Here is a 27,509-nt window from a genome sequence, read left to right as displayed (position 1 = left end):
CTTTGTGTTTCATAGTTTCTGCTTATACTAATGGTAAAATATTTACAGGTTCTGTTTTCTTTATCCTGGTCTTAATAAAATGGTATGTGACAGCGAGTGAGCTATGAATTCTTATTGTTATTACAGTCCATAGCATTGTTTTTTATTATTATTTTCCAGACTTCATATCAAAGATGAACAGAGCTATGATGAAGGATTCCATCATTGTCAAGAATGCGGTCAGAACTTCAATAGTCGTACTGACATGTTGTCACATATGGAAACTCATGGACGTTACCAACCACATCGGTGCATGCTTTGTGGAGAAAGCTTTGCAGACTCTGCATCTGTAGCAACCCATGTAAAGCGTAGACATGCTAGAACTATTCCTCCAAATGCCTGCACCCTTTGTGGAAAAACATGCAGGGACAGACGATCACTGCAGAAACATTCGTGGGTTCACTCTGCAGAGAGAAGCTTTGCTTGTCAGAAGTGTTCAAAACGTTTCCACAGCCGATCTCGTCTGAAAAGGTAGGTCAGAGGGCACTAGAATTTGTTACTTTCTAATTGGTCATTAGGTCATATGTAATTTGGATCGAATGTGTGTGGACCAGTTTCATCTTTTACTTACATGAAGGGAATGATGAATGTGATGTACGTCCCACAACACAATAACAATTAGTTGTTTCAGAAACCTTTTTCAGTACTAACTTATTAATACTTTTGTGAAAGCAGAAGAAATAAGACTGCAGCACTAGCAGAGTACTCATATCTTAACACTAATGTAGTTGTAGTGCATATTTTGATTAGCAGCCATTAAAGACCATGTTACATAACAATTACACATTTCTGGTAGCCTTCTTTGCTAGCCAAAATATTTGCATTCTTTCTGTAGGAGCCTGTTTTCTTTCCTGTCTCCATCCCATTTAGTTTCTGTTCATTGAGGAAGTCTTTAAAGCTGCTGATCATTGACCTATAGTTTTTCTCGTCTTGGATGTCTCCTGTGTTTAATCCAGCCCATTCAGGATCCTTTCCCACCTGCTGAACTGTTTGTTGGAAGCTTCTGTTCAGCTGTTAAGTATCTTAAAAATCAGCCTGTACCCATCCATATTAAATAGGTGTCCATAAAATTTTAGTCTCTTTTTTATTGTATTTTTTGGCTACAGTTCATTTCCTTATAAAGTAGACTGTCACACTGTCCGTCCATGGGATCTTTAGACCCATTATCTTGTAGAGGATATTTCTCCTGAATTTCTCAGCCTTTCTTAGCTTTGACGTCCTGTCATTTGGAGATGTTCTCCAGCATATAGATACAGTGTTTTAATCAATATTGTAGTGTCTTAATTTAGCTCACCACGAAATGGCTTTTCTCTATAAAGCATGTTTCTTTGAATTGTGTGTATTGTATGCTTCTCCTTTGCTAATTTTCAGTTGTATGAGGGGCCCTGAATATTTAAGGCTATCATCTCTTTCTATCATTTAACGTGTGCTGCCTGCAGCTGATGAGGAGCTGCTTTGATGTTTTCTCCTCTCACACCTGTGAAGAAATTTTGGAGTTATGCTTTTTCTGCTTACTGTTTTCGTGTGTTTGATCTGCAGCTGTGTTAAGTGTTCGTAGACAGGATTGTAAGATAGTCTAAAAATGCAATGTAGTTGATATTGATAGCACTTCTGGATCCTGTAATGCGTGTATGATCGAGCATTGCTATCTTGTCCAGTTCTTTTTCCCATTCGTAGATAATTTTCTCCAAAACACAGCTGAAGATAACTGGGAACAGTGCCTCACACTTTTTGACCCTGCTTTAATATTAAATTTCTTGGAGAGTTCCACCTTAAAATTTCACCTTTGAACAGTTCCCCATTAATGTCAGCTTGATGATTTTTGTGGTTTCATAATATTCTGGATACCATTTGTAAAGCTTGTCATGAAGATACTGAGGCTAATTTTCAAATGTGATATACAATATATTCCGAAGGGAACTTATTAATATTAAATTAATATTAAAATTTATACAATTAGTGTTAGTTTGTATTTATTTATGTGATATTTTTTGATATTTGAAAACACTGTCATTTACATGATTTACTTTATGATGTGTTGAGAGGTGACAGGTAAGTTCTAGCAAATAGTGAGGTGGTCTCTATATGGGACTTCTCTATATGTTGGTTTGTATACGGTATTAGCTATGTTGTTACCATCACTTTTATGTTGGTTGTAATTCCTTTTAAACAATGAATTTGATGTAAAGTTACTCCCTGGTCAACTGCTTGCAGTGTAAGAGTTATTTCTATGATTGAAAAATGTCCTTTATTGAGATTCAATATTAAATAAACTCTCTTCAAGTCATGAGCATGTATGTATCCCAAATATATGTGTGAGAAATAATCATTGCTTTAAGAAATGATAAGTAACTCTTTCTGTTTTTGATACCTCCTGCCGACATGTTGCTGAAACACAGATCACTGTTTCACACACTCAAAATCCATGATACAAAAAACATCATATTTTATCTTGTTGACTCTAACATATAATGAAAGTCATACTTTCTAATAAGCAACTAAGCTGTCCTGTACACTGCTTGAGTGAATGAATTTTTGTAGTTGTTGACAAGTTCAGAAACACAGGCAATGTGCATGAGGTCATTGAGTGTTTATACTTATACAGGATGTTAAAAAATTCTTTTATTAAATGATTTATGTAACATGTCTGGATTAGGGCCACCAGGGACTTTCATATATCCAACCATTCGATTCAAAGCAACAATCATTTTACAAGCAACGCCACGTACAAAATCCAATATTTGTGAATTATTGTGACTTTTTCCCCCCAACAGTCTCCTGACTGGTTTGATGGTGCCTGCCGTTAATACCTTTCTTTTGCCAACCACACCATCTCAGGGTAACACTTGCACCTTACATCCTCCATTATTTGAATGATAAATAATGTAGGAGAACAGTACAATCTATATTTTTAATCACAAGTAAAACAGTGGATATAAACTAGAGATTAACTATTCTGTCCTATGATGACGAGGCTTATCTCACTAGGGGTAAGATAGATACTGCCTACAGGAAAATTAAAGAGACCTTTGGAGATAAGAGAACCACTTGCACGAATATCAAGAGCTCAGCTGGAAACCCAGTTCTAAGCAAAGAAGGGAAAGCAGAAAGGTGGAAGGAGTATATAGAGGGTCTATACAAGGGCAATGTACTTGAGGACAATATTATGGAAATGGAAGAGGATGTAGATGAAGATGAAATGGGAGATATGATACTGCGTGAAGAGTTTGACAGAGCACTGAAAGACCTGAGTCGAAACAAGGCCCCCGGAGTAGACAATATTCCATTGGAACTACTGACGGCCGTGGGAGAGCCAGTCCTGACAAAACTCTACCATCTGGTGAGCAAGATGTATGAAACAGGTGAAATACCCTCAGACTTCAAGAAGAATATAATAATTCCAATCCCAAAGAAAGCAGGTGTTGACAGATGTGAAAATTACCGAACTATCAGCTTAATAAGTCACAGCTGCAAAATACTAACACGAATTCTTTACAGACGAATGGAAAAACTAGTAGAAGCCAACCTCGGGGAAGATCAGTGTGGATTCCGTAGAAACACTGGAACACGTGAGGCAATACTGACCCTACGACTTATCTTAGAAGAAAGATTAAGGAAAGGCAAACCTACGTTTCTAGCATTTGTAGACTTAGAGAAAGCTTTTGACAATGTTGACTGGAATACTCTCTTTCAAATTCTAAAGGTGGCAGGGGTAAAATACAGGGAGCGAAAGGCTATTTACAATTTGTACAGAAACCAGATGGCAGTTATAAGAGTCGAGGGACATGAAAGGGAAGCAGTGGTTGGGAAGGGAGTAAGACAGGGTTGTGGCCTCTCCCCGATGTTGTTCAATCTGTATATTGAGCAAGCAGTAAAGGAAACAAAAGAAAAATTTGGAGTAGGTATTAAAATTCATGGAGAAGAAATAAAAACTTTGAGGTTCGCCGGTGACATTGTAATTCTGTCAGAGACAGCAAAGGACTTGGAAGAGCAGTTGAATGGAATGGACAGTGTCTTGAAAGGAGGATATAAGATGAACATCAAGAAAAGCAAAACAAGGATAATGGAATGTAGTCTAATTAAGTCGGGTGATGCTGAGGGAATTAGATTAGGAAATGAGACACTTAAAGTAGTAAAGGAGTTTTGCTATTTGGGGAGCAAAATAACTGATGATGGTCGAAGTAGAGAGGATATAAAATGTAGGCTGGCAATGGCAAGGAAAGCGTTTCTGAAGAAGAGAAATTTGTTAACATCCAGTATTGATTTAAGTGTCAGGAAGTCATTTCTGAAAGTATTTGTATGGAGTGTAGCCATGTATGGAAGTGAAACATGGACGATAAATAGTTTGGACAAGAAGAGAATAGAAGCTTTCGAAATGTGGTGCTACAGAAGAATGCTGAAGATTAGATGGTTAGATCACATAACTAATGAGGAAGTATTGAATAGGATTGGGGAGAAGAGAAGTTTGTGGCACAACTTGACCAGAAGAAGGGATCGGTTGGTAGGACATGTTCTGAGGCATCAAGGGATCACCAATTTAGTATTGGAGGGCAGCATGGAGGGTAAAAATCGTAGAGGGAGACCAAGAGATGAATACACTAAGCAGATTCAGAAGGATGTAGGTTGCAGTAGGTACTGGGAGATGAAAAAGCTTGCTCAGGATAGAGTAGCATGGAGAGCTGCATCAAACCAGTCTCAGGACTGAAGACCACAACAACAACAACGATAGCCATGTGTCAGGTGACACTAAAAGGGGTGTGCAAAGTGGTTAGCAATCATTCTTACACATCCTTCATATCTGCTTCTCAGAGAATGACGAACTTGTGTGAATACATCTGGCTGTCCTTGGATTTGGTCATGTGTGTGGGAAACGAGCTCCTATAAGATGTGCGAGTTGTCAATGGGAGTATAATATTCCAATGCTTTTGAATGTGCACAAAACAATAAATCCAAGGGATTTAAGGTCATGTGAGCACGGTGGCTATGCTACCAGACATATGTGACCAGTCCATTGCTCATTAAACATTTTTGTCTGATACTGCTGTGTGTGACATAGAAAATAGTGCTGCCTCATGCATTAACATAATTTGTTGTCTTTCTGCAAGGGAAGTGTGGAATAACAAGACTACATTTCACAGTTAATGTTATTTTCCATGGCACTGCTGATCTTGTGCTAAAACCAGCAAAATCTCAAAACAATATGTATAGAATGCCAGGTGTTAGAGTCGGTGTTAAATTTTACATTTGACAGCAGCATCATAGTCAGAGGATTAAGTGCAAAAACAAAATAGGCTATGACAGGATGTACTATTCCTTATTGACACATGTAAAGTGGCCCATAACTCAAGAAAAGTTTGTCTCTCTACGCGCTTGTGTGTGTGTGTGTGTAAAACTTTTTTTCTTATTTTGACTGGTACTATACGCTGTAAGAATGTGCGACACAAGTTTTTTTAAACACACAGTATGTTTTCAATTTTTTATTGTGAATAGTTATGGTTTGCTTATATTGTGTGTCACATCTCTTCCATATTTTATTGCCACAATGTAGAACTCCAGTCTACATTTTATTAAGGGAGCACAATTGTATCAGTGTTACGAATTTCACAAACATGGATCTTGCAAAACTCAACTTGCTCTTTTCCTCCATTTCAAAGCATCTATACTGCCAGAAGTGGCATAAAAAGTGGAGTGTTGGCTCTTACGCATTTACAGAATCAGTTATCTTTCTGCCAGGGCTATGTGGAATAATAGTACTACATTTCACTGTTAATGGTATTCACACTCCATGGCACTAATGATCTTGTGCTAATGCCAGCACAATTGCAAAACGTTATGTACAGAATGTCTGATGTTGTAAAAGATTGTGTTACACAAGACAACATTGTCACAGTTGGGGCTGCAACTCCACCTGTCTAAGGGGTTGTGTAATTAAAATATATTAAGATCTCAAACCATATGCCTCCTCAATACAGGGACAATGACATATTTTTGCACTGTAACAGGGTCATTCTGTGCCATTGATCAGACAGTTTGCTATCCTGCTCTCCTAGATTGTGTCCAGTGGGAAGTGGTAGATGACGTCCACTCCAGCAACCACTTCCCTATTTCTGTCTGCCTTATAAAAGCAACAGAGCCAGATGGGAAACCACCCAAGCTCATGCTCTTCAAGGCAGACTGTCGGACACTATGCAACCACTTGGCGATACTTAAGCATTGAGACAACATTCAGGATTGTGTGGCCCACATGACTAATCTGATCCATTGTGCCGCCGATGAATCTGTACGAAAATCTTCTGGCCATCAGGAGGAGGCAACCTGTTCTTTGGCGGAACAATCAGTTCTGTTGTGTAGTACAGGACAGGTGGACAACACTGCGAAATTTGAAGCTCAGTCAATCAGCAGATAACCTGGGAGCCTTTCATATAGCAAGAGCAAAAACCTGGCAGGCTGTGAATGAGAGTAAGAAGTGATCATGGCACGAGTTTCTGAAGTCCATTAATTAGTCATCTTCTGCTGCTGTAGTATGAGAACTGATCAGGAAGATATCTGGGAAAAGACAGTCTGGGCAGTGGAGTCCCGAAAGTAATGCTCGTGCAGGTAGCATAGACCATGACACCATACTTTTTCAATGTAACATCGCCCATGAGCCCAGTTCCAAATTTCCAGACGCATCACAAAGTTAGGAATAGGGGTGAATTCATTTCAACTCTAACAAGGAAGAGGCCTGTAATCTTCCTTTCCCCATATGCGAATTTGTATGAATGAATCTGCTTGTATAGTGAAATTTTTACTTCCTATCTATTTGATGAGTCTTATCATTTAAATTTTATATTTCTTCATAAGCTTAATCATCATTTTATTGCTATTTATTTTTAATTGTAGTTTCTCTGACGCTTTATTTACAGCTTCAGGTATTTGCATGAGTTCTTTCGCTGAATTTGTTATTAGTACTATGATCTGTAAATCATTTGCACTGAATTTGCCACCAGTTTACAAGGTACTTGACTGGTCTGCAAATCTCTACAACTCAAGGACGTTTGCTGAAGAAAGATCCAAAGTGTACGCATTCCTATAGACTGCGTTCTCAGATGCCCAGAAGTGCTCAAAAAGATTGATGTCGGGTGACCTTGCGAGAGGGAGGGAGGAGGGGCAGGCAAGTACCCTTGTGTGCACCATAGGTTTCATTGAAGACTACTGAGGTAGTTTGGTACAGATGTAATGGTGCATTGTCTTGCTGCATAACAGACCTCCAGCAGAGTACCTATAGGTGGGAACCATCTGGCAGCAGGTCTCTGATTTGTTTGCCTGGGAAATATAGCAAACATAACTGGGAGCCTCCTTCATGTCATGTAAGCAATCAACACAATCACTTTTTGACAAAATAATTTAATTGTGTAGATAAAAAAATCTGCTCGCCAAGCAGTGGCAGAACAAACATAAAAGAGGGTTGTAATTCGGCAAGCTTTCAAAGCCAGTGGCTCCTTCTTCAGGCAGAAGGGTTGAAGTTCTGATGCCACTTGGTGAGTAGATTTTTTATCTATGTAATTAAATTATCATGTAAACAATCAGCTATTTAGATGTATCACTAACTGCTTCAATGCCCTTGTGCCCACACAAATCTCTTTGAAATGTCAGGCACAGTTAACACAGATACTCATATATGACATTTGCTGTGACAGTATGAATTAGTTGACTGTGACTTGCATTGCCCATTTGATGTGGACTGCAACAGCCGCATCATGACTTTACCAAAACTAAAGTACTCACTGCAGTCTAATGAAATAATGGACCATGCAAAGTCTAGTGCCTCACACTTTCAGAGCTAGTCTACCATGTTTCTGAATCCCATTATTCTGGCAATGATCAAAAGTAGAGACCTTTCATGTTCCGCACATGCTGTTTTTTATGTCATTCATACAGCCAATATGCATCTGCCTACAGGACCATATGTCTTGCCGGATTATTCAGTTTGCCAGGATGACATGACAGTTCCCTATCTGATTTAACAGCCTTCTCTGATTCATGTGTTAATCAGCATAGTTGTAGTGCTTATTACGTATTCCAAGTACATTAATATGACTACCTATCAAATGACTGGATAACCACCTTTTGCAGTGAAGACCACTACAGGATGTGCCGGAGGATTCAGTGGTGTTCTGGAAGGTACTGATAGTGATGTGGAGTCATGTCAACTCTGTGCCATAGCCAGCTGTGCTAGATTTCTGGTTGAGGAACCATGGCATGAACGGCCTGATTGAGGTGGTTCCAAAGATTCTCAATTGGGATTAAATCCGGGGAGTTTGGTGACCAGGGGATTACAGTAAGCATATCCTGCTCTTCAAACCATGCACGTACACTGTGAACTGTGTGCCACTTTACATTGTCCTGCTGGTAGATACAACCAGGCTGAGGAAAACAGACTGTATATAAGGGTGGACAAGGTACCCAAGGATAGATGAATGCTTGTGTTGATCCATTGCACTTCCCAGAAATATGAGATCCCTAGGCCATAAAGCTCCCTCCTCCAGCCTGGACTCTTCTGATGATTGTTGCATGTATTTACTTTCTATTCATTGGAGCATAAAACTGGATTCCTCTTGAAAGGCCACCAGTTGCCACTCAGTGGATTTTCTTCCTATACACCACAGTGTCATCAGCAAACAGCCACAGATTGCTGATCACCCTGTCCATCATATCATTTGTGTATACAGAGAATAAGAGCAGTCCTATCAAACATCCCCGGGCACTCCTGATACCCCTATCTCCGAAGAACACTCATCATCAAGGACAGTGTACTAGGTTGTTTTACTTACAGAGTCTTCGAGTCACTCACATATCTGGGAACCTATTCAGTATGCTTTTATCTTTTACAGTGGCACACTGTGTCAAACTCTTTCCAGAAATTTAGGAGTATGGAATCTGCCTGTTTCCTTTCATCCATTGTTCACAGGATATTGTGCAAGAAAAGGGCAGTCTGAGTTTCATATGAAGAGTGCTTTCTAAATCTGTGCTGATAGGTGGACAGAAGCTTTTCTGCCTCAAGGAAATTTATTTCCATTTGAACTGAGAATTTGTTAAAGAATTCTGCAGCAAGCCGGTGATCCAGTCGCCTATGCCTTTTTCCATTAATTTGGAACTTTGCTCTGGGCAAGAGTTTCACAATTAATGCCAGCCAAGAAAGTGGCTGGTGATATTCAAATAATGCCGGCTTTCACACTCTCCTAAGAAAACCTAAATGTTTTTCTTTTGCTGCTGTTGCTGAGTGAATGTGGTCACACAGTTTTTGCGTGGGAAGAAGGAAATTTTCGGGTACAGGAAAGTGGCATCAGAGCTCTCACAGAACCAATTCCAGATTGGATTGAATGTTAATGTGTTTAAAAGGTTGCAGGGCTTTAAAAACATTGACACTTAATGATGAAGTTACTTGAATACCATTTATGTCTGTGATTGACAAACGTTGTGGACAAAGCCATACAGTCATTTTACAGAAATAGGTGGCAACTGTAACTGAATTGCGGAATTATGTGAAATTAGCAGTGTTTGGTATGTTTATTTTTTCACAATTAGCATAGTTTTGAAACTATTTCATTATGATTTTGTTGTGTGTGGCTGGGTATATTCACATATTGTCATGTATATTGTTTAGGTATTCGAAACTGGAATTTCTAGCTGTGAAGAATTTTGTATGTAGATCTTAATTAATCTGATAATCTCCTGTGTGATGAACCTGATATTTTTTTGGGAATGTGTGTGAATCTCAATGAAAAAGGAAAGTACCAAGGTTAAAAATATGTGGATGCTTTATTTTCCCTCTGATAGAGTAAAGCGCAGGAATCAAATGACTGGCTGTTGTAGAGTCAGACCAAGTGGTTTTAATTCCATATAATAAATGTGAAAGTTTGAGTGAACTTTACCATATTTGTGGAAATGCTTGTATTGTTTGATATGCCCTACATATTATAATTCAATGTAATGCTTATACAATACTCAAAGTGTTTAATTCATACTACCATTCAAGCTCTTTGCATTTTAGCCACTGAACATATCTTATAGCTTCTGAGATGCTTGAAGACTCACAACAGTGTCATTTAAATGCTGTATGACAGAAAGACTTTAGATGTAGATCATGACAGGCTTTTAGTGAGGCTGGATTTGCTTTTTGATATGCAGTCGTATCCACAGGTAACAGGCACACCTGAGGAAAGATAACATTGTTGCGTGTTCTAATATTGTCAAATTTTCACTGTACCTGACTATAAATTGCTTCTTTTCGTTCTGCATCAAGTTAGTGTGTTTGTTACTCCTTCATGCCGAAGATCAACTGATACAGTGATGACAAGAGATGACACTAATACATATCATGTAGAGTTTTTACGCTTATTAGAGCTGTTGGGGGGTGCCATCCCACAAGTTGGAATTGAAGGTGGGTATGCTAGTCATACTGAAGAGTAACAGGGATGCACCAGGATTGTGCACTGGCACCAGGTTATGCATTGTAGAGCTGAGAAGGCATATCTTGCTTACCACCATCATCATTTGAAGAGCCAAAAGTGAGATGGTACTGATATCGCGGATTCCTATTATTCCAATGAACTTTTCTTTACAGTTCAAAAGCTTGCAGTGCACTTTGAAAGTGGCCTTGATCACTGTAGATAAGAGCCAAGGACAAACGATAAAAGTGGCAGGTATTCATCTGAGCACACCATGTTTTCACACAGACACCTCTGCATTGGCTGCTCACATGTATCAACAGCCAGAAATCTCTCCATATATACACAGAACAAGAACAGGGTGTATATGACCCGGGAAATCCGGGAAAAAGCCGGGAATTTTTTCATCCTGGAGAAAATGGGAAAAACCCGAGAATTTTTCGGAATTCCGGGAATTTTTCATTGTTTTAGCTTTCGGTTAAATTTTTGTAATTTTGACTGCAGAATTGATTTTCTAGTAAAGAACGTTATTGTATCATGCTACTGGAGAATGATACTGCAGCAATAAAATATAAATGAGAGGGAAAAAAATAAAACTTTAGTGGCAAAGGAAATGTGCAATTTGCAACGAAACCCCGTGCACGCACAAGCGTCTGCAAATAGCAAAAATATGTCAAAGGCCGTAGGGCGCAGACTGTAATTTTTCGTAACAATGAACTGCTTGCTATGAGCATGACGTTACAACTGTTCACATTAGGTTTGTTTGATCAATTGCCAGCGGTCTGTTGTGCATGCACATTTGACTCGCGAATAAGCAGTACTTTCTCCCTCTTCCCGCTACGGTGCTACTTGTGGTTTGGCTGTTAGCTGTATCGGTAGTAGCTGCAAGCAGCCAGATGCAAACGAGAAAAATTTTTCTCGCGCGCCCTAGCTGCCAGATTCGCGCTTGCACAGAGTTATCTGAGTTGTAGTGGGGAGGGGGTTAACCTGCACGTGACCCGTGTTTACGTTTACAGCTCCCACGTCAAATGAAAACAAAATGGATTTCTGTGGCCGGGAGCTATCAAGTGAATTAAAATACATTCACATAATTACGGAGGGCAAAAATATATTATTAATTTCAGTTTTCTGATTTTATTTTATTTCCAAGTTAGTAGTAGTCAAGCATTAATCGCCTTGCAGAACAATGAAGTTATTTTTGCAAGTTTGCTAAAGAAATTTGGCTTGATTAATCTTTCCTCTGAGGCGATCATTTTATTTGAAACGAAGTGTTTCATTCTACAGTATTGGCTAGTTCCAACTGTTTGCTGAATTTCAAGTGCACGTTATCATCTTTTGCCATGTATGGCATTATGCCATAATAAAGAAACAAAAATGAGACCGTATAGTACTGGTACTCCAAGAAAATTTACATCCCAAAAACCACACTGAAAAGCTTAATGTCAGATGGGACCTGCTTCATTGTGAATCTGGAAAAAGCCAATTTGCACTTCAAGCTGAATTATGCATTTTAGTATGGTTTACGAAATTCCGATGCTCTTTGGAGTATCCCCTGATGCCCTGTTTCTTTTATGGTGTAATCTAAGCTCTCTTAGTGCTTTATACACACGAACATGCGGGCTTCCTACACCACTGCAGTTGCACACGCACAATAATGTCTGTTTTCTGGCACTCTCTGGCAACTGGTAAATCAAACCTATTTCTAACAGTCTCTGGATAGTATTGCGAACGGTGGTTAGAAAAGCGTTACTTTCAAAGTAAATTTCTTTTTACCCAAGATGAATTATGTTACGTGTCAGAAAGTGGGATGGATATCGAAATCACAGAGCGTTCGAAACTGAACAGTTTGAGAGTTTGAGGACCAGTCACTTAGCTTAGCTTTTCTTGTAGATATACGGTACTGTGTACATTGATGTAAACCGTTAACTTTTCCTCTTGTGTGTTCGCGCTATGTAACAAGTGATGTTGCTATTGGCTGACTAAAACACGTGTCCTATGCTCTGAATAGCTGCTGTCATCGGCTGGCGAGATCTCGTGCCTTGAGGTATGACTCGCTTACAAAAGGACAGATCAACCTCGGTTTCAACGCTCCGGAAACTAACGCGCTGTGTTTGGTGCAACTCGAATTTATACTTTCTTAATACCAAAATATGCAGCATATATGTTGCTGCAAAACAAAGGTCTTTCCAAAACTTCTCTGCCCCGTCTTTTCTTTTTTTTCCCGGGAAGTTCTACGTGATTGTATAAAACGTTAACCATTCAAAGGATTGATAAGTTTTACAGTTCCGAGGGAAAATCTATGGAAAATGTACTGTCACTTAGCACGGAAAAAGTGTATTTTCGCCCGGGAAAAAGCATATTTTTTAAACGGGATATCAGGGAGAAATCCGGGAATAATCCGGGAATTTTTTTCCCTTGTCCCTGTATACACCCTGAAGAAGTCTCAGAATGTTGTTTATAGAGATGTATTGCAGGAGACAATTTTGATATAGTCCATATTCTGTGCTAGGCACGTCACAAACAGCTGTGAAATTATTTACTCCCTTTCCTGGCAAATTTTGTAATTCACTACTTGGTCATGTAAAAATGTTGTCCTTAACCGCCAGTCGGGGTGGCCGAGCGGTTCTAGGCACTACAGTCTGGAACCGCGCGACCGCTACAGTCGCAGGTTCGAATCCTGCCTCGGGCATGGATGTGTGTGATGTCCTTAGGTTAGTTAGGTTTAAGTAGTTCTAAGTCCTAAGGGACTGGTGACCTCAGATGTTAAGTCCCATAGTGCTCAGAGCCTTTTGAACCATTTATCCTTAACTGAACGAGTGAGTTGTGTGCAAAACATATTTTGTCAGCTTCTTTCAACGTCCACCCGCTTCCTCCCAACCCCCTGATATGGCTCAATTTGGACCACAAGTGGATCATGCCCTAATACTTCAGTACCTCCAAAAGATAACTTTTGTGGTGGTGCATACACATGATAATGAATTTCAGCATTAACATCTCTCTCTCTCTCTCTCTCTCTCTCTCTCTCGCACACACACACACACACACACACACACACTCACACACACTGGGGTGTTTTTCTTGTTGTGCTTTGATTTTAAGTGTTCAATGTATTGCGAGATGCCAAGTCTTTACTCTTTCCCTGTAATAACAATTACCGTCTTTTCCAAATTTCCTAGTTATTGTCTTGTTTTCTTTTGATGTTATGGTCCTTCTACACAGTACCACATATTTGACTGTTGACTTCTTATCTGATTGCAGAGGGGCAAGGGCTATAAAAGAGCTGCCACATTTATAAAACTCACTACGAAATTACAAAACATGATTTCTGTAATTCTTCTATATGCAAATAAGCTATCGACTCAAAGCAACTGATAATTAACAAATCTTTTTAGGCAACATGCTCATACATGATGCTTCTGTGCTTGACCACAACCATAAGTTCATACTTAACTTGAGGTAGCTTAACAAAGTGTCTGTATAACGGCATTCACTTCTCTTTAGTGCTCGACCTTTGTTATCAGTCCCCTTTCTTCTTTGGAGCTCACTGCAGAGTGCAAGTGAACCTTCACTGGTCAGTCCAAATGACACATCCTTCGTCACTTTCTGCACCATGCCCGCATTTTTCTTTCTCATATCTGCCCTATGTTCCAACAAACTGGAGCACAATAGTTTCTATTTATGCTACCACTAATTAAAGTCACATTTTCACATGTACATCTTTCATTGGTCCAGTGAAAGGAAAGTGAGACATGTTGCTATGCCTTACAGCATCATGTACCACTACAGATTCCCCCACTAAGATGCAAGATGTCATGTGGAGTAACTTACACAACTAGAGACAGTTTGACTTATCTTATAAGCAATCTATAAATTAATTTAACTTTTATATTGAGATCTCATGTGACCTAAATTCAGTGCATTCCTTCTAGCATCAAACTGGTGCATACAATTGTTATCAATTTTCTTACGTTAGTCAACCCATTTGATTTCTGATAATGTACAGATTTCTGTCTTTGTATTTCAGAAAGATCGTAAAATTAAACTAAATTAAACAAGAGGCAGTGTCTGTTTCATTTTCAGACTATACTTGTTTAAGATGATTATTAATAACAAGGTTTGTTCAGTTACCATGAGATGCTAAATTTTCCCTTATCTTTTCACATTTACAAATCCCAGAATTGTTCTTGTTCAACATGTATTTAAGAAGGGAATGTCTAAAGAATCAATCTAGTCCCAGTAAGACCACATGCTTTAACTATTTTGGAGACTATTTCCCTATTTTCATTTAGTTTACTTTCTTAGTTTTGTATTTTTATATGCACTGCATTGTCATCTAAGTCTGTGGACAAATACAATAGAACAAGCTTTATTGCTGTCGCAAGGGAAGTGTTCCTTCATTTTGTGTGTGTGTGTGTGTGGTTTTTTTTTTTTTTTTTTTTTTTTTTTTTTTTTTTTTTTTTTTTTTTTTTTTTTTTTTTTTTCCTAAACAGATCAGGTCCTTACTTCATTGGATCCACCTGACCTTAGGTATAGGCTCCCCCTTTCGTAGGTAAACCTACCTTCTCATTCCTACCAAATTGGTTTAGGTCGTTTCTTCTTTGGATTTACCTGACCCCTGGTATAGGTTCACTTTTTCCTAGGTAAAACTACCCTCTTATCCTCCTACCTCTCTACAAATGTGGATACAATCTACCTTCATGCTTATAATCATGTGCCTTGTCTCTGACATTATGGTTTTTACCATTTCTAGTATGAAAATTTCTCGTCAGCATAGTGATCTTATCCAAAATATTGGATTCTTACTTCCTTCTTTTCTCTTATCACTGCTGTTTCTCAACTTGTTATTATTTATGTGTTATGTAAGTGCCTCTGAATAACTTTGCTTATATTAGTATGTCAGTTTCTAATTTCTTAACTGTACCTCCTTCTGTCCTACAGCCTCCCCCCCCCCCCTTCCCCCATCCATTCAGATGATGTCACAGATATGGTCTGGATAAGAGAAAGATTACTGTGATTGTAACAATACTGTGATTGTAACAAATGCATATGAAAAGAGGGAGGATAGGACTGGTACTCCTGATGGAGAAGAAAGGAAAGAAAGTATACGAATAAGTTTGCTAGGATCAAGAAAAAAGGATGATAGACACCAAAGACAGATTCTCCTTCCAACCCCCACCGAAGGTTTCCCTTCTACTAAGGTTCTTGACTGTCTACATGTACATCTATGTAATTACTCTGCTACTCACTATAAAGTGCCTGACAGAGGGTTTAATGAACCACCTTCAAGCTGTCTCTCTACTGTTCCACTCTCGAACAGTGCATGGGAAAAACAAGCAATTAAATTTTTCTGTGTGAGCCCTGATTTCTCTTATTTTATTGTGATGATCATTTCTCCATATGTTAGTGGGCACAAACAGAATGTTTTCACAATCGGAGGAGAAAACTGGTGATTGAGATTTCATGAGAAGATCCCATCGCAATGAAAAATGCCTTTGTTTTAATGATTGCCACTCCAATTTACGTATCATGTCTGTGGCACTATCTCCCCCATTTCGCAATAATACAAAATGAGCTACCCTTTGAACTTTTTTGATGTCATCTGTCAGTCCCACCTAATACGAATCCGACACCGCACAGCAGTACTCTAGAATAGGGCAGACAGGCACAGTGTAAGCAGTCTCTTCAGTAGATCTTTTGCACCTTCTAAGTATTCTGCCAATGGATCACAGTCTTTGGTTTGCTCTACCTACAACATTATCTATGTGATTGTTCCAATTTAGGTTATTTGTAATTGTAATCCCTAAGTATTTAGTTGAATTTACAGCCTTCAGATTTGTGTGACTTATCACTTAATCGAAATTTAGCGGATTTTTTTTAGTACTCATGTGAATAACTTCACACTTTTCTTTGTTCAGGGTCAATTGCCACTTTTTGCACTAGACATATATCTTATCTCAATCATTTTACAATTTGTTTTTATCATTTGATGGCTTTACAAGATGGTAAATGACAGCACCATCTGCAAACAATCTAAGAGGGCTACTCAGATTGTCTCCTATGTCCTTAATATAGATCAGGAACGATAGAGGGCCTATAACACTTCTTTGGGGAATGCCAAATACTATTTCTATTTTACTCGATGACTTTCCATCTATTACTACGAACTGTGAGCTTTCTGACAGGAAATTACGAATCCAGTCGCACAACTGAGGCGATATTCCATAGGCACGCAGTTTGGTTAGAAGGTGAGGAACGGTATCAAAATCCACCTGGAAATCTAAAAATATGGAATCAATTTGATGGCCCCTGTTGATAGCACTCATTACTTCATGTGTATAAAGCGCTAGTTGTGTTTCACAAGAACAATATTTTCTGAATCTGTACCGGCTATGTGTCAATAAATCGTTTTCTTCGTGATAATTCATAATGTTCAAACACAGTATATGCTCCAAAACCCTACTGCAAATTGTCATTAGTGGTATGGGCCTGTAATTCGGCGGTCTGTTATACTGGAAGAAGATGGTGATCATTCGCTGCAGAAAAGATTGAGTTTTACCATCGCAGATCCAAAAAAACTGATCCTAACCGACCCCTATGGATAGCCAGTAGAGATCTGGTAGCCACACATTATTCGTCATTTAGTTGTTGTCATTTGTCCTAATGTCTTTGTCAAGTCACCTTTGTGGATCTTAACAACCATGTGGGTACTTGGCCATTCTATATATACCCAATGTATGATGTATGCTACTGTACTTAGAAAAATATGTTACTCATTCCAGTAGTAGTTAAACTTCCCTATAAAACATACATAAAATCCAACCTATTGTTTATGTGGAAGGAAAAAGTATGAAATCCCATGTACAAAATATATAAAAGTATTTAGATCATTTTTATAAAGATTGTAGAAATAAACACCTAATTTGATTGTACTCTAGTATTTTCTTCAGTTATTAAAGTGAATCTTTACCTCCCTGCAGTGACTTACGAAGCTTATGCTATACTTACATACTCGAAATACAGGTATATCTGTAACTTTTTAAAAATACCCCTCATGTTGGCAAAAATTCTTTAAGATAATAGGAGAAAGTTAAAAGACAATAGAATAGTTAAAGAGGAAGAAATTGTGTCATAGAAAACTAAGGTGGAAAGTAAATAAAGTAATTGACTTGGAGCCTGGCAGTCGTCACTGTGCCTATCTGCAAAGAGGACAGGCTATCCTGCGGAATAACCATTTTTATTGTATCAGTGTTATAATGTCCTTTTTCATGTTCTGTTTTGGGATCAGTCATAGAACTGTTTTGGGATGTGATATCCCTGTTATCTTGAAAGGTCCAGCATATTTTGGAAAAACTTCCTCATCTGTTTCTTTATATTTGAACTCTGACGATACTCATTTATTAGTACTAAATCAGTTATATTAATTGATGGTATTTGTGCGCTTTCATTATATTTGTGTTCCCTTATTTCTGCCTGCCTATTCAAATTGTCATTTACTATCTTATTAACTTCCTCAGTGTTTTAACTTCAAGTTGAACAAATATTTCAAGGACGACACAATACATGTAAGTCACAGATCAAGTAAATAAATAGTCAAATCCGAACTGAGTCCGAGTCTAGCGGCCGCTGGCTGGCTGGCCGCTTATGTGGCGCTACTGCTGCATGGCTGGCAGACAGCGCCACATGTAAAGAACGCGCGTAACTGCACGATGGCTCTTTGAAAGATCGGCGAGTCACAGTACTTTTCCCCCCTTTGAAGTTTTTGCTCATGTCTTGATGGAGGTGGCCTGTAGATTGCTAACGTCGATAGGTGTTGTTTGACTGGCCGTAAAGTCTCGAGGAGGAGGCTTCCCGTACGGACGGAAGTGTCCCCGATGATACTGGGTCGAAATGACAGAAGACGTGGGGGTCGCTTCTGCTGGTGCCCCATGCACCAATCTGCCCGTTGTGGCAAGTCCGGTTGTTATAACAGGAGACTTGGGTGATGTGTCCGAAAAAACTTAGGCCGAGCAGTGGGTTTGAGCGTGATATGAGCTTCAAAGTCGTTTGCACGGCCTAACCCAGGAGAAAAAAGGGATGAAAATAACGTCAACAAGGAATCCAGTTGAGCATAAGGAATAGCATCAGAGACGATATTGACAGAGCCATCTATGGAGAACCCAAAAACACGAAAGGCATCGAAACCGTAAAGGTTCTCCGTGTTACTATGGTCGACCACAAATATGGGAACAGTGCGAACGACAGATTTGTAAGATACCTCGGCATCAAATTGTCCCAAGAGAGAAATCTTCTGTTTATTGTAAGTCCGTAATTGCCTAGTGACAGGTGACAGGATTGGAGAACTCAACTGAAGATACGTCTGAGAATTGATGATAGTGGCAGCAGAACCGGTATCCACCTGCATGTGAACATCCCGACCTAGTATTTGGACAGTGAGGAATAACTTCCCTGAAAGGGAAGAAGTGCAATTGACAGACAACACAGAAGCAGAATCAGCGTCCCGTTCATGAACATCAGGTATGTGGTCAGATTTGCAAACGGATAACACATGATCCTTCTTTTTGCATTTGTGACACACGGCGCAACGTTGGGAACTATCCTCTCGTGAATGTTTCGTAAAACACCGCGGGCGTTAAGGAAGTTGCTGTGGCGTTTGTTGCAGTTTCTTAGAGGTTTGTTTATGGTTAGGCTGAGGCTGTGCTTGGGAGCGCACTGCGGCCACTTCAGCCGGCGGGGACACGTCGCAAGCTTTGTCAACAGCGCACAGAGGTTGTATTTCCCCGACATCACCCCATGCCTCTATTTGCGCTCCTGCAGTGCGAGAAATTTCAAAAGACTGAGCGATGGATAGGACTTCATCTAGAGTTGGATTTGCCAACTGAAGGGCACGTTGCCTAACTTCCTTGTCGGGCGCCGACCGGATAATAGCATCCCGTACCATGGAATCGGCGTAGGATTCTTTGTGAACGTCAGTAACAAATTGACGCTTTCGACTGAGGCCGTGAAGTTCAGCAGCCCAAGCGCGCGTAACTGCACGGCGGCACTTTGAAAGATTGGTGAGTCACAACACTCAGAATCTATATTTCGTAATGATGGCCATTTAAATAACTTTAGCAAAGTTTCTCTGAAAAAGTACTTATATAATACTTTCACAGGGGACAATCCTGTTGACATATCAGGTAGTTTGTTCAGTATTACTTGGAACTCCGGAACCATCTGAACCCAAGTTGTATGTTTGTATGAGCAACGTGTTCTAAATAAACGACAAATTTTCTTCATAATCCTCTCACAAGGGTTCAGTTGAAGGTGGTATTTTGATATACATACATGTATAACTCCTTCCCAAGCTAAAAATTCTTTAGAACTTGTACTCGTAGACTATGCTCTATTGTCAGTCAATAATCTTTTTGGTTTTCCTATATCTATAAAATATTATTGCATGAAGTTTATTTCAATGTCCATGGTTGCCTTCTTTATAGTATATAATTTCATGCATATATTAACCAAAATTACATTCAGACAAAGATATATACATTTACATCAATAATCTGTAAATCACCACGAGGTGCAAGGCAGAGGGTACATCCCATTGTTCCAGTTATTAGGTTTTCTTACTGTTCCATTCAAGTATGAAGCATGGGAAGAATGATTGTTTGAATGCCTCTGTGCATGCAGTAATTATTGTAATATTGCCCTCATGACCTCTAAGTGAGCAATACGTAGGGGATTGTAGTATATTCCTAGAGTCATCATTTAAAACTGGTTAAACTTTGCTAACATACTTTCTCAGGATAGTTTACATCTGTCTTCAATCAAGAGTCTGCCAAAGGAGCTCTTTCATTATCTATGTGACACTCATACATGGATTAAACAAACCTGTGCCCATTCGTGTTGCCCTTCTCTGTATATGTTCAATATCCCCTGTTAGTCCTATCTGGTATGGGTCCCACACACATGAGCAATATTCTAGAACTGGTCGCATGAGTGATTTGTAAGCAATCTCCTTTGTAGATTGGTTGCACTTCCCTAGTATTCTGCCAATAAACTGAAGTCTACCACCTGCTTTACCCACATTGATCATTCCATTTCATATCCCTACAAAGTGTTACACCCAGGTATTTGTTTGAGTTCACCAATTCCAATAGTGACTCATTGATGTTACAGTCATAGAATATTACATTGTTTCGTTTTGTGAAGTGCACGGTTTCACATTTCTCAACATTGAAAGCAAGTTGCTAACATCTGTGCACCACTTTGAAATCTTATCAAGATCTGATTGAATATTTATGCAGCTTTTTTCAGATTGTACTTCATTATAGATAATTGCATCATCAGCAAAAAGCCTAATTTTACTATTAATATTGTGTGCAAGTCCGCTGCTCGTGGTCTCGCGGTAGCGTTCTCGCTTCCCGAGCACGGGGTCCCGGGTTCGATTCCCGGCGGGGTCAGGGATTTTTCCTGCCTCGAGATGACTGGGTGTTGTGTCGTTTTCATCATCATCATTCATCCCCATCGTGGTCGGAAGAAGGCAATGGCAAACTGCCTCCACTAGGACCTTGCCTAGTAAAGCGCTGCGGGTCTCCCGCATCGTTCCCCTATGCTCTGTAAAGAAGCATGGGATTTCATTTCCTTTCATTGTGTGCAAGATCATTAATATACAACATGAACAGCACGCATTCCAATACACTTCCCTGAGGCATACCCAAATTTGCTTTTACATTTGACAGTGAGTCTCCATCCAAGATAACATGTTGCATCCTCCCTAACAAAAAGTCCTCAATCCAGTCACAAATTTCACTTGATACCCCATATGATCTTGCTTTTGACAATAGGCATAGGTGTGGCACAGTGTCAAATGCTTTTCAGAAATCAAAAAATATAACCTCTATCTGATTGCCTTGATCCAAAGCTTTCTGCATACCATGTGAGAAAAGTGTGAGTTGAGTTGTGTTTTACATTATGTATGTTTTTGAAATCCATACTGGTTGGTGTTAAAGAGGTCATTCTGTTCAAGAAACCTCATTATGTTTGAGCTCAGAATATGTTCTAAGATTCTACAACAAATCGATATCAAAGATATTGGACAGTAATTTTGTGGATCACACCAGCTACCCTTCTTGTAGACGGTTGTGACCTGTGTCTTTTTCCAAGAACTGGGCATGTTTTTTTGTTCAAGGGGTCTAGACAGATTATAGTTAGAAGAGCAACTAACTTGGCTGCAGATCCAATATAGAAGCTGACAGGGATTCCATCAGGTCCTGGACCTTTGTTCAATTTTAACAATTTCAGCTGTTTCCCACTGTCACTGACCTTAATACTTGTTTCATTCACCTTTTCAATGGTATGAGGAGTAAACTGGGCAATTGTCATGGGTTTTCCCTTGTAAAGGATTATTTGAAAATGGAGTTCAGCATTTCAGCTTTTGCTATGCTTTTCCTTTATCGTTCAAATAGATTTATCTTCTATCAACATCATTATTTCTTCGCATTTTCGTAGCTTTTCCCTAAAATATAGATCTGTTCATTTATCTTGATCCATTCTTAATGCTAACCTTCTTACCTCATCATTCATATAATTTATTGTCAAGAAGTTAATACTGAATATTATTCATGGTCCTGTAGTTCTTATTATGTCATTCATACCTGAAGGTAGTCATGCTAATGCATCTGGTACTGTATTTTCTGCACCCTTTATGTATTTAATTTCTATTTGGTATCCCTGTAGGAATAATTCCCATCTTACTGATCTGTTTTGCAATAACTTGCTTTCAGTAAGGAAAGATAACATTTGGTGATCCGAATAGATTCTGATCTTGGACCTGCAGATGAGCATATCAAACTTTTTTATACTCCATTTAGCTGATAATTCCTTTTCTGTCACTGTATAATTTAGTTTATGTGTATCAAGACTTCTACTAGCAGATACTATTGTTCTATGATCTTCTAACTCAGGATTCCACCCACCATGAAACAGTTCACTCGAAATACTATATTCAGAAGCATCCGTTGCTAACTTAAAGACCTGCATTACCAGATGTTGCAAAATTGATGCATTTACCAATGCCTGCTTAATATCACAGAATGCTTTGGATGCTCCTTCACCCAATATGCATTTTGTTATTTGTTTCAGTAATGACAATAATCCAGGATTGTTTGTGGATTGGCCTTGTATATAGTGACAGTAGAATCTGGCTAATCATAGAAGAGAGCATAATTGTTTTACATTTTGTGGTTCCGGATAGATTGTGATGACCTCTGCTCTTTCGAGATCTGGTCTTATTCCCTTCGTTCCTATTAAATGTTCTAGAAATCTCAGTTCTTGCCTTCCTAAATGCAATTTTGCTAATGTAATTGTGATACCCTTTACCTGAAACTTTTCTAGAATATTATGTAATAATACACAATGTTATTCCCACGTCCTGGATACTATTAATATATCATCTTCATAAATTATTAATTCTTGCAGCAATTCATTGCTACAATTCATTTAACAGAATCTGCATAGATTCAACATCACTTACCTCTAATGGCAGCTGAGTTTCCTCTTTAATTTGCTTTCCTGTACTACCCACTATTCCTATGATATATACCCCTGTCATCGATAGTGTGGGTCATTTGTTCTTATTTTTAAGAGTGTTCAGGTATTCTTGTGAAATTAATGAAATTTCGCTTCCTGAGTGTATATAAACACCTACATTTATATGTAATACCATTCTGTTGATTATTGGTTTTAATTGCTCTTCCTCTTTTGTGTTATCTTCTTGTAATAGCCATTCTCTTGTAGGTATTGTATGAGAGAATGCAATTAATTTTTCAGTGTATGTGTCAACAGTAGTTTTGTTCCATCCTGGATCTTGGCCCACATCCCAGGATGCTGCCCATTTTCCAAAACTATTATTGAATAATTATTTGTATCTGTACTTTGTCATAGGATACATTGTGCTTTACTTCATTGTCAGTGTTGCTTGGGTCATTGGTTACAGAAACCAGTGAATATTCTTTTCGCTATTATTTCTCATTCCATTGTGATCTTTATTTGGTCTCCTATCTACTCTCTTTATTCCAGGAAAATTTATGTGTAGTGTTGTACCTCATTTTCTGTATTTCCATTTTGTGTATTCCAATTTTTTGCATGATTAAAATCGCCTAATTCTTCATTCAGGGTATCCAAACCTTCAACAAATGTCAATAATTTTTCTACAGTAGTCCACCAGATGTATAATATCTCTTTATGTGCAAAATAAAGCAGTCTCATTACCAGCACCTGAACCAAATGTTTTTCATCTGGTGGGTTATCTAAACACTTAGACTTAGTCAGATGCCATGTGATATACTTCTTAAAGTACCCCATGGACTATTATAGTTCTTAAGATCTGATAACTATAGTGTCGATTTTTCTTGCAAACTAGTGGACCAACATGTTCTCATAGTTTTCCTGAAAATCTTCTGAACATTTAAATTCTTCTGAATGAGCTGTTCCCCATTCCACTGCATCAGCTAGTAAATACCCTAGTGCAATTTTTTTTTATCATCCAATTTCTGAGGTATAGATTGAGAAAATATTCTTATCAATAATCCCTTTGTTAGAAGTAGCTGTTTTGCTTCTAAGTACCTGTTTAGCATCATCTAATTCTTTCCATACTTTCTGTAACTCACTGTTGTTATCTACTTTTTCATGTACTTTTTGCACTACCATTTCTTCTAGATGCTACTCTAAATCAGTTAAAGTATTTGGATTGCTAGCAATTTCAATAAGTTTTCTACCCTATCTTGAATCTCTGAGACTGGATTGCATGTAGTTTCATAATTGCTCGAAGGTGATTTCTCTGTCATCATCTTATCATTTACATTTTTAAACTGTATTTTCACTTCTTGTTTAATTATGTCATCATGCTCGACTATTTTTGTTTCAAACTCCTTAGATAATTTGGCTAAAGTTGCCTCTAATTTGGAAATTTTACCTATTTTTGTGGTTAAATCATCTAATTGTTTATTATTTTGCGGCTGTACTATCCATACTTCTGGTAGCGATATGCATGTAATCTAAATTACCATCCAACTTAAAGCTTATATCACACTAAAAACCTCCATTGTCTATCAACATATTTACACCCAGTGTTAGTCAATGTCATTCACAGTCAGTTATTTCGTATTAAATAAATATACACAAATTCTGGACTTGGTACACTGTGCAGTTCACATAATCTGCCGAACCAGCTGCTGTAGCACCCTGTCGATGCTGTCATGTGAGTTGTGCAAGTCTTGGGCTGTGTAGCCACTTCGTATTCAACTTTAATGCCGTTAAGTGCAAAGCAATGAAGTGTTGCCATCGGATGCCATTACAGCACTCATTGTCATCGAAATTGCGTTTCAAAAATCTCTGTAGTCTGTTGCTGTCATTTGCACTGTTACAATGTATATGTTTACAATACAATTCTTGATAGCTTTTTTACTTCCATCACCGTAGACAATGATGTACATCTTCCCATTTTTTGTAAAATTATAATTTTAATTTCTTGTTGTAGCTCTTATTTTACTTCGTCTCATCTGTACCCTTCACTTAGGACAACACGAGGTGTTTTTCTTGTTGTGGATTGATTTTAAGTGATCAATATATTGCAAGATGCCAAGCTTTTACTCTTTCCCTGTAATAACAGTTACCTTCTTTCCTGAATTTCCTGCTCATCATCTCATTTACTCCTTATGTTATGGTGCAATGCCAAGTATTTGACCACTGACTTCTTTTCCAATTGCAATGGAGGGAAGCCTATAAAAGAGCTTTCACATTTAAACAACTCACTACGAAATCACAAAACACCGTTTCTGTAATTCTTCTGTATTCAAATAAGTTATCAACTCACAACTGCTGATAAACAAAGCTTTTCAGACAAGTTCATACATGATGCTTCAGTGCTTGACCAAAACCATAAGTTTGTACTTAACTCGAGAGAGTACAGCATAGAGTCTATATAACAACATTCTTCTTTGGAGGCCTTTGCACTCCCAAAATATGCCTGCAAAGTGGAAGTGATCCCTCATTGGCCAGTCCAAATTACACATCCGTCATCGCTTTCTGCACAGTGCCCACATTTGTCTTTCTCATATCTACCCATGAATTGTAACAAACCTGGACACAGTAGATGCTCTTTATGGTACTGCTAATGAAAGTTACATTTTTTATGCGTACATCTCTTACATTGGTGTAGTAAAAGGAAAGTGAGATGTGTTGCTATGCTTTATAGCAAAATGTTCCACTACATCACACACGCAAACTGTGGGCAAGTGAAAAAAGCTTGTGGCTGAAACACATGCTTGCATTCCTCTCATGTGAACATGATATTTCATTAAAGTGACTGATTCCTTCATAAAATATGTAGCAATTTTCCCACTTTCTGCAATATTCCATTTTTTTTCCTCTTCTCATCTTAAGTTATTGACTAGAAAAATATTGATCTAAAACCTTTTTTTCCCCTTTTGTCAGTGATAAAAATTTACTGATTTTAATACATTGTTTATGTTTTGCTGTAAGTTTCATTTACCCGTAACATAACTCAAGAACAGTTGTGTAATTGTGATTTCCCGTTTCAGTGTGTAAAGTTGCTATTGTTGAGACAGTGTTGATTTACTTTATGAAGTTCTTCATTTCCAGTTTCTTGCAGACAAACAATGTGTATAGGCACTATGTATGAAATATTTTAATGTGCTGAAATATGTTAATGCCATTTGCAGCTTAGTGATGTGTGTAAGCTTACATTTCATATTTGTTTTAGGCATATGGTGTCACATCGTGATAAAGCGGTTGCTTGTGAAGAATGTGGTGAAGAATTTCCAGATGGTCGTGCACTCATCAACCATCGTCACAGTCATAACCGAGACAGTTCAGGACGTCAGTTTGCTTGTTTACAGTGTGGAAAAACTTTTGGTTCTCGTAGTAGTCAGCAAATTCACGCCAGAATACACACTGGAGAACGTCCATATGGATGTAGGTACTGTTGGAAAGCTTTTGCGGATGGGGGAACTCTCAGGAAGCATGAAAGGATACACACTGGAGAAAAGCCTTATGCATGTCCAATTTGTCCACGAGCGTTTAATCAAAGGGTAAGGCTAATTTATCATAATTTGAGTGCTCTTATTTCCAGGTGATTGAAAAGTTATAGAGACATCATGAAAATGCATTCTTGAGTCATTTTATTATGAAAATCTACTCAATTATTTGCGTGTGGGCTGTGTTATATATAATTTGATGTACACTAGAAAAGTAGGTGTGCGGGAGGCCCTGATATGCTGCTTGGTCATTTAAGTTACAACTGAAATTGGTAAAGGAAGTGATTTACCTGAATACAAAGAGATATATTTGGCTTTTGAGTCATTGATGGGAGGGAAGCGAGGGAGGTTGGCCATATTCATGAAACTGTAAAACCTTAGAAACTGTTTGCATGCCTTCTGAACACTGCTTGTGGTAAATGCAAAACTTCACACGTCAATGCTGACTGCTATGTTGTATCCAAGTAATCAAGGATTAATCAATTGAATGGTGTACTACCATCTTAATAAATTAAGGGCAAGCAAACTTGTGTTTACCACAACATTTCAGCAGACTTTGCTGTATAAGGTAGACTGAAACAGCTGGTTGATAAATGGCCCTATGCCAGTGATTGGCGCTCTGAATCCCTTAACTTAAAAACTTGACTTATCTTGTTTTTATTATTTTGACAGAAAGTTAAAATTCTGAGTATATTTGGGCAACTTCAGAACAGACCCTTGAAAAAATAAAACCCCACTTATATCCATTTCAGTGCTGGTAGTTATGTGTTCAGTCACCAGAGAGCATCTGGTACTACATTTGTAGCTTGGCTGTCGTGTTTTGATTGATGTGGTTCCCACTAGATATTGTGTTTAGTGTGTACAGCTTTGGATACTTGACAACAAAACACATGCTTTCAGACATCTGTATTGTTGTTTAGGCAATGCTTTCAAAAAAGGATAGTTATAGTGATCCTGAGTTTGACATTGAATTTAGTGGCTAAGAAAGTGAAGAAGAATA

At 38.4% G+C, this 27,509-nt stretch overlaps 1 protein-coding gene across 3 annotated transcripts in view; it reads left to right on the top strand.

Moving 5' to 3' along the window:
* The window catches only part of LOC126467302 (zinc finger protein 16), a 154,892-nt gene that overhangs the window by 75,670 nt on the left and 51,713 nt on the right, over positions 1-27,509 (top strand). For all 3 annotated transcript variants that reach the window (XM_050096453.1, XM_050096451.1, XM_050096452.1), the window contains exons 5-6: positions 160-510; positions 26,236-26,563. In XM_050096453.1, the coding sequence (XP_049952410.1) occupies positions 160-510; positions 26,236-26,563 (679 nt within the window). The remainder of the gene's footprint in view (positions 1-159; positions 511-26,235; positions 26,564-27,509) is intronic.

The sequence above is a fragment of the Schistocerca serialis genome, chromosome 1 (assembly GCF_023864345.2).
Source record: "Schistocerca serialis cubense isolate TAMUIC-IGC-003099 chromosome 1, iqSchSeri2.2, whole genome shotgun sequence".
NCBI classification, from domain to species: Eukaryota; Metazoa; Arthropoda; class Insecta; order Orthoptera; family Acrididae; genus Schistocerca; species Schistocerca serialis.
Note: the sequence above shows the minus strand (reverse complement) of the source record. Positions and strands in the feature narration are given on the sequence as shown.